The sequence below is a fragment of the Prionailurus viverrinus genome, chromosome D2 (genome assembly GCF_022837055.1).
Source record: "Prionailurus viverrinus isolate Anna chromosome D2, UM_Priviv_1.0, whole genome shotgun sequence".
Classification (NCBI taxonomy): Eukaryota; Metazoa; Chordata; class Mammalia; order Carnivora; family Felidae; genus Prionailurus; species Prionailurus viverrinus.
In genome coordinates this window covers 57,342,227-57,353,049 of record NC_062571.1, presented here as the reverse complement: position 1 = coordinate 57,353,049, position 10,823 = coordinate 57,342,227, and the positions used below count along the sequence as shown (strand labels likewise).

At 52.9% G+C, this 10,823-nt stretch overlaps 1 protein-coding gene across 2 annotated transcripts in view; it reads right to left on the bottom strand.

Annotated features, from left to right (window-relative positions):
* ZFYVE27 (zinc finger FYVE-type containing 27) overlaps positions 1–10,823 on the bottom strand; it is a 30,895-nt gene that overhangs the window by 4,431 nt on the left and 15,641 nt on the right. The window contains exons 10-12 of one of the 2 annotated variants that reach the window (XM_047825369.1): positions 7,326–7,372; positions 6,937–7,018; positions 4,317–5,937 (exon numbers count right to left, since the gene is read on the bottom strand). In XM_047825369.1, coding sequence (XP_047681325.1) covers positions 5,873–5,937; positions 6,937–7,018; positions 7,326–7,372 — 194 coding nt within the window. In that variant the 3' untranslated portion in view covers positions 4,317–5,872. Of the gene's footprint in view, positions 1–4,316; positions 5,938–6,936; positions 7,019–7,325; positions 7,373–10,823 lie in introns of those variants that run through there. The other variant, XM_047825368.1, reaches the window with a different exon arrangement.

Genomic DNA, 10,823 nt, shown 5'->3' with positions numbered 1-10,823 from the left:
AGGGCTTCAAGCAAAAGCAGCCTGTCAGCTGCCCCTGGCCCTTTTGATCAGGAAAACAGTACTTTCCCAAGTCCCACCTGGTAGATTTCCACTACGTAGCTCCTCGGCCAGAATGGAGTCACGTGGCCATCCCTAGCTGCAAGGGAGCAGAGGAAGTCAAGTGTTTCAGTCGGGTGCAAACTCAGAGTTCTGATAAAGAACGGGAAGGATTTGGGGCAGGCTGCTAGACACTCAGGATCAGGTGAAAAGAGGTAGGAGAGCCCAGTTCTGGGTTCCAATCCTGTGACTTAGATACCATGTGACATTGGGAACACCGTAAAATGGAGTAATAATGTCTACTTCACAGGGTGGCTGAAAAAATAGGGAAATATATGAAAAGCTCCTGGAGCCAGTGCCTGGCATTTGGAAAATGTTCATTAAATGATAATTAATATTTTTTATTAACCAAAGGCCTTGACCTAGCTAGCACAGTGCCTACACATAATAGGTGCTCAGTACATTCCTGATTGGTTAACTAAGAAACGCTACTGGCAGAAAGGCAGGGAAAAGACGGGAACATCTTACCTACCCGGAGTTGTTACTTTCAGGAGGACAGAACCTACACTTGGGAGTTTGCTTCAGAAAATACACACCCAGGTGCGATGTAAGCCAATGGAGGGGAGAAGACATAATACTAGCAATCAAAAAGTGTCAAGCCCATGCTGGGTGGCAGGCACTACCCCAGGCACTTTGGTATTATAATTTAATCCTGCCAACAGCCCTTGGAAGTAGGTACTATTATTATCCCCATTTTAATGATGAGGCTGAGGTTCAAAGAAGTTAATTAACTTACTGAAGGACACACAGCTTGTACATAGTGGTGGCACTAGGATTTGACCCCATGCTCTTAACCACTATACTACTGGGGGCGAAGCCCAGCGGGGGTGGGGTACAATGCCTCTGCTGCCCTGCCTTACAGGAAGATTTCTGGGAGCCCTGCTCAGATCCCCCTCCAGGGGCCATGACAGCGGCAGAGAAGCCTGCCTCAGACGGCAGCTTTTCTCCTGACTCCTAAAGCAGCCCACCCCCAACCCCTCCTCCCCTCTCAGCCCCATCAGCATCCAGCCTCTTGAGCCCCACAAAGGAAGCTCACAACCCACAACTGTTTAGTCGGCTGTAATCCTGGCTAAAGTTCACTCCTTGGCAAATCCAACGTGGGGGGTGGTTGCTGCTGGAATGTGTGTGGCTGGGACCCACTGTCCCAGCCCAGACAGCAGGCTCTGCTGGGGCCCTGAAGAAAGCAGGCGGCCAGGGGAATCCGGAATCCCCAGCCCCCAGCTGTGCTACAGAATGGAATGTGCTGCTCTGGGGTGTTGAAACAGACCCAACCAAGGGGGAGTGGTGCTGGCAGTTGCGGGGAGCTCCCGCCACAAGGCTGCCTCTGTTCCCCTGGAGGCTGAGCCCACTTTGCTAGGGCTAGGGATGGGCAGGCCCCTCCAGTTAGCTCAGGGGTGGCTCAGAAGATCCTGGAGCTAGTGGGGGCAAGGCAGAACAGAGGGGAGGGTGAGAACCAGGACTGTTACGTTCACCCAAAGTTTCTCTGATGAGGCATCTGCAAGCACCTGTGGCACGATCCACACCCTGGCTCCATGGCTTACTAGCTACGTGACCTTGTGCAGGTTACTTGACCTCTCCAGGCCTCCGTTTTACTCATCAGTTAAATGGAGTTAATAATCGAGCCTAGCTTCTAGGATTGTCATGAGGTTTAAGTAACAGTCGTGTTCAGCACATTGCCTGGTACGGTGCTCTACAAACGTAGGTGTTCTCGTGATCTCAGAGCCAGCTGTAGGGGAGATGCTAGAACCACGGCCTCTCAAAAGGGGTGCCTAGAAGGTTCCATGGAGATAAGGGCATGAAAATGGAACTTCGTTTGGCTTCAGCTCTGAGGGCCAGGTGATAAATGACTACAAATTCTGAAGACCCCAGAAACCAGGACCAGTTCAAAGTCTGCCAGGGCTCACGGGAGACTGCTCCCCACCCCCACCAAACCACAAAAAGATGACAGAACCCTCAACTCAAGCCAGGCTGTGGGAGGTATCTGTCTGTCCCAGGTCTGTCCCAACGGGCACCAGAGCCAGAGCAGAACCTGGCTATTGTCCCTCCCGATGGGTGCCTGAGAACAAACTGGGGACATCTTTTAAACCAGGCATCCAGGAGCACCTGGGTGGTTCAGTCAGTTGCGCATCTGACTTTGGCTCAGGTCACAATCTTGTGGTTCATGAGTCTGAGTCCCACATCAGGCTGTCAGCGTGGAGCCCGCTATGGATCCTCTGTCCCCCCCTCTCTCTCTGTTCCTCCCCTGCTCACGCTCTCTCAAAAATAAACATTAAAAATAAATAAATAAAAATAATAATAAACCAGGCATCCAATTCTCTGATGGCCAGTCCGTCCTCCAAGCCACCTCACATTCGGTCCTCTCCATGCCGTGGACCCCCGCCAGCTGGAAGACACAGTCCAATCCTGGTAAATCCCTCCATGGCTCCATCTTCCCAGCGGTACCTGCCCTTGAAAGTTGTCTATCCCTGGCTTCCCTTCTGTGAAGATCCAGACCCCGGATGGTGAAACCCACGTTTCCCAAGCCCCGGTATCCCATGTCCCAGACGCTACTCATGCTACAGACTATTTCATCAACGTTAGGCATTGTTTTCCTTTTCCCAAAATATTGACTCTGCTTTTTCAAACTACACGCTGGCCTGATTCTTTCCTGAATAATAATCTAAGATTATTCTCTGATTAAAAAAAATAAATAAATAAAACACCACTGTTCTAAGCCATCCAGGCCATCTAGAACAGAGTTATCTTCACTGTAAGATTGCCAGGATGGTAGTAACAGACTGGTGTTTATGGAGCATTCAGCCTGTGCCCGGCACCATGCTCCATGCCTTGCTCCATGCTCACTGACTCCTCACGGCAGCCCTAAAAGGTAGAGGTCACTATCATGACCATTTTACAAAGGAAAGCAGCACAGAAAGAAAGGCCTAGAGGCAATGCCCCTGTGGCAACTCACTCCAGCATGGCCGCCGCCGATGGGAGAGCAGGGCCAGGTGTGGGGCCGGCCATAGCAGTGCCTGCTCCTTACTGCCACCAGACTGTCCCTGGGTAACACAGGCTGCTCTTGCTCTGAGAAAGGCCCTTCTGGTTCCATCCTCTAATGCTGTGGGGAACACGTATCTTCAAATGGATGTGGTATCGCTCCCAGACGGGCTGGTCTGGATGATCTCTGAACAGGCTGCCAACTGAGCTACTACCCACGACACACGCCATCCACGAGAGCATAGGCACAGCACCAGTAGTCTCTCCCCTGGGCCTGCACGATCACTGCTGTCCCCTTTGGTTCCAAGGCCCTATTTTCCGCTCCTCCAACATCTTTACTGTTCCTATGGACCACCAGGCTGCTGAGGCCACTCTGATGCTTTTTAAAGTGAACACGGTCTTCTGTAAAAATTGCCAGGAAGGGGTCCTGGCTGCTTCCCTGCCTCTCAAGGCCCCTCAGAGCTGCCAGGGCTCTCCCATACGGAATTTCCTGAGTTAGAAGAATCGCCACAGACCAAGGCCTCTGTGAGCTGCATATGCAGGGGGCCGTGACAATGTGGCTGCAACCTAACCTCAACTCTGAGGCAGGGTCTCTCCTCCCCTGTTCTCTGCCCCAGGCCTCCGTCTGGAAGACCCAGCTCAAACTCAGCTCTGGTCTGCAAAGTGCCAGGTGAAACCTTTCACTACCACTACCTAACTTCCCTGGGCCTCAATGTCCTTACCTATAAAATGGGGGAACAGTGCCTACCTCACAGGGCCATCCTAAGGATAAAGAGAATAATGTGTGTAAAGCACTTACCACTGAGACTGGCACCCAGTAAACACCCGACAAACCCTGCTTTCAGAGAACTGCTAATCCGTCCCATCTCACAGCCAATCCTCTTTCGGCCGCCCCCAGCCTGAGGGCCAATCCTTTTCTGCTTTCTAAGAGGGATTAGCTGAAATCTTTCCATTCTAAAGCCTGCATTGCTTAGTGCTGGCCAAGCCCTGGTCCTAACCCCAACCCCTCATAATTTGGTCACAAGACGGAGCCTCAAGTCAATCCGACACACATGTGCTGAGCCCCACCTGCACAAGGCACGGCTTTCCTCCCCTGCCCCGGCAAACACCCAGACTTCAGCGTCCACACCCCCTCCAGCCCTGTCCTGCAGGCACAGCTCAAGCCTGCAGACTCCGCCACTGCAGGGGGAGTCTGGCTCTCCAGCCTCAGGAGGAGGGTTAGTGCAAGGACCAGGACAAAAACATAAGAAGCTTGAGGCCTTTTTATTGACATTTCTCCATACACACAGAGATCCTTTCCGTTCCTCTCCAGTGTAAATGAAGCACAGGGTACTTCACTCTCATCTGTTAACAAAGGAGCCCGAGGAAGGGGGTATACCAAGGCCTGCCCACTTCCCCAGGGACTTGCACCTCCCCGGCCTGGAGCAGGCCCGACTGCCGGCCCTAGTTACACTGGTTGGCCTGGCAAGAAAGCTGGCCTCAGATGGCCTCTGTCTCCCCAGCCCGTCTCCTTGGATCCCTGCTTGCCTCCCATGGGTCCTGGGTCCCCGGCAGCCCGTGGCTCCGGGGAAGCATCCTAGAACAGAAGCACCCCACTCTTCTTCATTCCATTCCTTGTGCCACCTGCTCCCAGGAACCATGCAATAAATAAATAAATACTTCAAAAAGGCAGGGCAGCTCCAAGGGAGGGAAATGGTGCCTGAGCCTGCTCAAGGCTTAGGGAGAGACACTGACGGCCTAAAAGTCCAGAGTGAACAGAAAACTGTTGGAGAGGATGGGGACCTCAAGTGGCCTTAACCCGTGAGACTGTCCTGCTGGGGAACAGTGCCAGAGTCTAGGACCCAGCCCAGAGAGATCCTACACTTCCCAGGCCCCCAAGGGTCAAGGGCTTCAGGACCTCTGCTCTGCTTGCCTATCTCACACTCCACGGGACAAGGGGCCAGGGAGAGAAATGCAGCTCTGTGCCAGAGGAGGGATGCCCAAGGCTCCGAGCAAAAGAAACAAGAGTGATCTGAATGCCTGGCATCTACCCAATGGAGCTGTCACCAGGGTAATATGTGGCCTGAGATTCTGCTAGTGAAGGTTTCTGCAAGGTAAGGCTGAGGCCCTTTGAGCTGCTGGGGATCCCTATGTTTTTTCCCACTTAATACTAAAGAACTCTGACAGGCCCTCCTAGACACATCCTCCTCTGGGAGAACATGGAAATTTCAACCCTGTTTCTAGAAGGACTTTCGGTCTGGTTAGCCCTGGCCATACCCTCTGGTGGAGAAACAAGGAGATGCTGATGCCTGAAGGAACGTTCGCATAGCAGAGTGGGGTCACGGCACGTCCAGGCCCTTCTGCAGGCTCTCAGAGGCCAAGGGCTTGGACCAGCAACCAGCAGAGGAAGAATCTCTTTTCCCAGTCTCTGATCTCTGGTCTCCTAGAACTGTCAGGTGTGGAGAGATGCCCTGATGCTCAGAGACCCTACAGAGACCAGGCCTAGCTCACTCCTGCCCTCTAGTTTATATTCCCTGCCCAGCTCTGAGTCCACTGATCAGTCCAGAGCGGAGGAGGGCACACATGCCAGGCCCTCCAGGGGCTCCTCTTCCCTCTGGGTTTCGAGAACGGCCGCTTACTAGCCCTCCGCAGGAGTGGGGAACAGCTCCAGAATCCGGCTGGAGACAGCGAGGACAGGAAGGGGACGCCTACCTAGCGTTCAGGCCACATTTGCCCAGCACACACCACATGCGGCTAGGGAGGGTGAGGCCTGCTGCTGGCCCCAGGGACCGACGCCCACTTTGGACCCCAGCCCCTCTTCTCACTTGCTCAAGGTCTGGTTACACGAGGCACACACAAACACAGTCTCTCTCTGGGCTTCGGGGGCTGAAAAGGAGGAAGAACTTGGTGAGACACTTCCTCATGCCCCTTGGTTACGGCCCCAATACTACAACCACCTCCCCAACCCCCAAAGCCCCACAAGAGCTGCCCACCAGCCAGCCCACATCTTCACTAACCCAGCTCACTAGCCTGCCCTCAGACTTCTCTTTCCATGGGGACAGGGGACTGTAGGAGTGACCGTACCAACAGCAGGCCTCTCCCAGGTGCTCTACATTAGAAATTATTTTGGCACCAACAAAACCCCATTGAAAATATTTTTTAAATACAACACCAAAAGTTCATTTTCCAAAATGTTTTAACAGCGGTTATCTCTAGGAAATAAAATTACAGGATTATTTTTTTCTTCCTTCTTCTTCTGTATCATAATCTCCAAATCTTCTAGAATAACCATGTTACTTGCATGACCAGAAAGAAAACCAAAAAACCTCGATTTGTGATTATAACATATTTCAGGCAGTATGAAAAATATGCTCCCAATTTTTTTAGAAGATGCATATGCATTTATCCTACATGCACATTGGTGCTCTCCCTTTATCTGTATCTTTTGTTTACAATGAGTATGTACAGCTTCTATAAAAGGAAAAGAAATTATTTTTGTTGTTGTTGTTAAGTGTTACCAAGGTAATGAGAACAAGAATAAAATTTAGGACGGTGGCTTCCTCTGGGGAAGGCAGGATGGTACCAGGGAGGCTCGGTAGTGTTGCTAATGCTCTCTTTTTTTAACTTCAGTGAAGCAGCCATAGGTATTTAGATTACACCTTATAATTCAGATATGTTAAATAGGTTCCTTTGCATGCATCAAATACTTCAGTGTTTTGTGTGTTAAAGAATGGAAAATGTTTCTACGGGCCAGATAGGATCCCGAGTTCCCCTGCCTTCTCACTGAGCCCCTACTCCCTTCCCACACTGCAGCACCCCTTGGAGGAAGCGGGAACCCGCCAAGCCCTACCAACAGCCTGACCCCCGGCCACTTGCATCACTCACCTGTGGCCCCCATGGAGGACTTAGGCACCTTGAAGGAGCAGCACCGGGAGCAGAAGCTGTTTCCACAGTTACTGCAGCTTCGCTGCAGAGAAAAGCCAAGGTCAGTATCAGATGCGTCCCCCACGCCCAGAGCCCACCTCCTTTCCACCAGGTGATCCCACCCAAGGAACCAGAGACTACCGTGGGACTAGGGAGGTGCCCAAGTGGGGCAGGACAAAGCAAACACAACATCCAACGGGAGGGCTGGTGAAGGCGTGGGCAGGGGGGCAGGGAAGCCCTGCTCATTTGAGCAAACCTCGGACCCCAGGACCAGTGTGGCCCAGCGACTCCCCACTACTCCCCTGCATCTCATCCCAAGCCCCTGAAAACACACCGTCAACGAGACTTACCCTCTTCTTCAGCACTGAGAAGGTGGCCGAGCAGCCCGTACAGTTCCCTGACAAACAGAGGTAGCAGCTCAGCCCTGACCCAACCCAGGCCTCAACTCTCACCTGCCCCTGGCTCTTCTAAACAGGCCCACTCAGGACACCAGCCCAGCCCAGACACCGTGCTAGGAGCGGTGCGCAAGGGAGCAAAGTCCAGATCTGCAGACAGAAGGGAGGACTCAAGCTGACAGTCCCTGGGAGTCCATGTCTCCAGACCATACACAGCTGCCGGTCCACAGGCCTTCCCAGGACTTAAAGGCTCCACCTGTAGGTCCAGCCAAAACCGAAGAACATCCAGCAGAATCTGCTCCCTGGAAATCACACCAAGCCGGGGAGGACCTGACAACAGGCATCCTTCAGAGAAGGCAGCTCCAAAGAGCGCAAACCAAACCTGCCTGACACAACCCCTTCCCAAGTGTCTCCTTACAAATACTCCTTGCAAATACTCTGCCCACAGGTAAATTCAGAAACATCTCCTAAAACCCAACTCCTGCTTCCTGCCATCTAAAGATTCCAGGAGAGGACCTCAGAACCAGGCATCTTCCAAGAAGTCACGCAGGGCAGAGGCACAGACACTATGAGAGGTGGGCAGGAGGGAGCACGACAGAGCTGCGAGACAGACCCACCTAAACCACCACACAGGATGACAATTTGCGACCACGACCATGGTGGCAGAGGAGCAACAGCAGCTTAGCAAACGCACAGGAGGAGGGGAGGGGGTGTAAGAAGAGATGAGAGGGAGGAGGGAACCGAAAGTTTTTTCAGAGGCCGCTGCGCTCACCACCCACTCATGCTTCCAGGAAAGTTAAGGATGGAAAAGGTGGACCAAGGCAAAGGCAGTCTGCTGAAGAGGGGGCCTGCAAGTGAATGATGAGAACCAAAAGGGAGGCGACCTGAGGAGGAGGAAAGGCCACACTGGCTTCTCCAAGCTCCAGAAACAAAAGCAAACCCTGAAGAGAACAAAGAAGATTCCAAGGGCTGCCCCCAGGATCACAGACTGTGGTTTGAGGCAGAAATCTCCGTGCAGGCCCGGGGCACTGACCCAGGGGAGAAAGGCACGAGGGTGCTCCCGGAAGGGGCTACAGAGCCCAGCAGGAGGCTGGGTTGAGTCCTGGAAAAACTTGGAAGCAGATAATAAGGCTACTGGAGTAAGTGTCTACAACTTGGGGCCCAGAGGCCTCCTGTGATCTGGCCAGAGCAATTGGCAGCTTCACGAAGCACTGCTGAGCCTCTCGAACCACCTGTATGACCAGGTACAGGAACCCAGGCCTCATCTTCATCCAAAGGCCCAAAGCTGTATTGACAGCTACCCGCGGTCCCTTCCTCTGTTCTGCCAGAACCCTGCGCAGCTCTTGCTAAAGGACACTCCCTGTGTTCAAGGAGGGCCCAAGCTAGAGCAAGGAGAAACCTGAGGCCAAGGTGTATGAGGTGAATGCCACTGCTGCCAGTCGGCTCATGGCCCAGCAGAGGAAAGGACATGGAAAGGCATAGCAGGTGCCGCTGCCTTGATGCCAAACAAAGAATCGGGCCACGCTAAGACTTTGGTCCCCACACCAAGAATGTGGGCAAAGCAACCCATCCGTGCTCCTCCTCGGCAAGGGGAGCAGGGGCGTGGGCATGGGGCAGGGGACCGGAGCCACTCAAAGACTGACACTCACACCCACGTCCAGGATGGAGTGCCAAGGCCAAGCCACCCAGGGCTGCCATGTGGTCCCCCAAGTAGCCGTGCACAAGCCTGGGCCAAGGAGGGCTTAGGGTGCTGACACCGGCTCAAGACAGGTGTATGGAGGAAGCACCCCTGTTCTCTTCCAGCATCTACCAACTTTCCCTGCCCTCATTCTCAGCAAAGGGCCTGACTCACCATGTGATGATGCCATGGGAGCAGGCAGAGCCGGGAGGAGCCCAGGACTGCATGGGCCCTGCAACGGTAATGGTCACAGAGCCTCTGGGACAGAGGGGGGCCACAGAGAAGCTCCTGAGCAGCCTGTCCTCATTTTCCCCAGGCACCCCCATCATCCACTGGCATCTGGACCAGAGTGGCCCTGAAAGTGGCTCACCCCATGCTGGCCTGCAGGAGCCAGACCCAGAAGCGGAGCTGCTACGGCTGACCTCATGGCAAAGACCCTGAGAGCATCTCAAGGAAGGGACAGAGAGCAGTTTCGAAAAATGTACAATTAAGAGGGGAAAAAGAAGCATTTTCTGCCCTTGCCATCTTCATGCGAACCTAAAAGGCCTTCACCCATCCCAGCAGGGATTATCTGAACTGAAAATCAAATACTGAAATGGGACAGACGTAAAACGAGAGGACTTCGGACACTACGGCAAAAGGAGGAAGATGAGTTAGAAAAACAAGAACACAGGGGCGCCTGGGTGGCTCAGTCGGTAAAGCGTCCGACTTCGGCTCAGGTCATGATCTCACAGTTTGTGGGTTCGAGCCCCGCATCGGGCTCTGTGCTGACAGCTCAGAGCCTGGAGCCGGTTTCAGATTCTGTGTCTCCCTCTCTCTCTGCCCCTCCCCGACTTGCGCTGTGTCTCCCTCTGTCTCAAAAATAAATAAACATTAAGAAAAAAAATTTTTTAAAAAAAGAAAGAAAAACAAGAACACAGGAGCCAGAGCAGATGGCTTGGATTTGAGTCACAGCTCGACCATTTACTGGCTGAGAACATGGGCCGAATCACTCTTCTCACCCAAGGTTACTCACCTGCAAATGAGAACACCTAAGGCCCTTTACTTAAAATTCAGATACAAATGAATCACGTGCTACAGCAAGAGTACTAATTCTTCTGTAACGTCACTTGGGACTTCTGGAACCCAGGCTGCTTCTAAGCCCTAAGAACTGCCTGTCCCTATCACATCTCCCATCGGAACTAAATGAGACCATGTACATGCAAGTGCGCTGAACACAGAGCTCCAGAGAAGCCGGTGATCATCATGAATAAAATGGAACTTGAAATGACTGAGGGACACTCACACAGCTGAAAGACACAGCATGTGGAGGACCTCTAATCCTGAAAAACAACTGCGCTGGGTGCTACAAGGGCAGGAAGGGAGGTCCCCGGATGCTCTGGGTCAAATTCCTCAAAACAAATCCCAGGGGCTTCTCCCAGGGTGCAGGCCGTAGAACTCACTCCCACCAGAACACACAGTATAGCCACCCCACCCTCTTCCCTGTCAGCTGACACTAGGTACAAGTAAGGCTCTTCCTCAATCATAGCACTCAAGTCACCCGCGCTCTTCAGCCAGAACTCTATGTGGCTCATTAATCGCTGTTCTGGCCTGAGTCAGGTTTCCCACAGAGCTAACAGTCAAGTCCACCCTTCTCCAAAGCTGCCATCCTTGACCCACACCCGCCTCCCAGTAAAGTAAGCACTTGGCTGAGGAGAAGGGACCTCAAGGTTCTATCACAGGCAGAGGAAGATACAAAAGTATCTTTGCTTCAACTTGTTTCAACTTGGATAGGA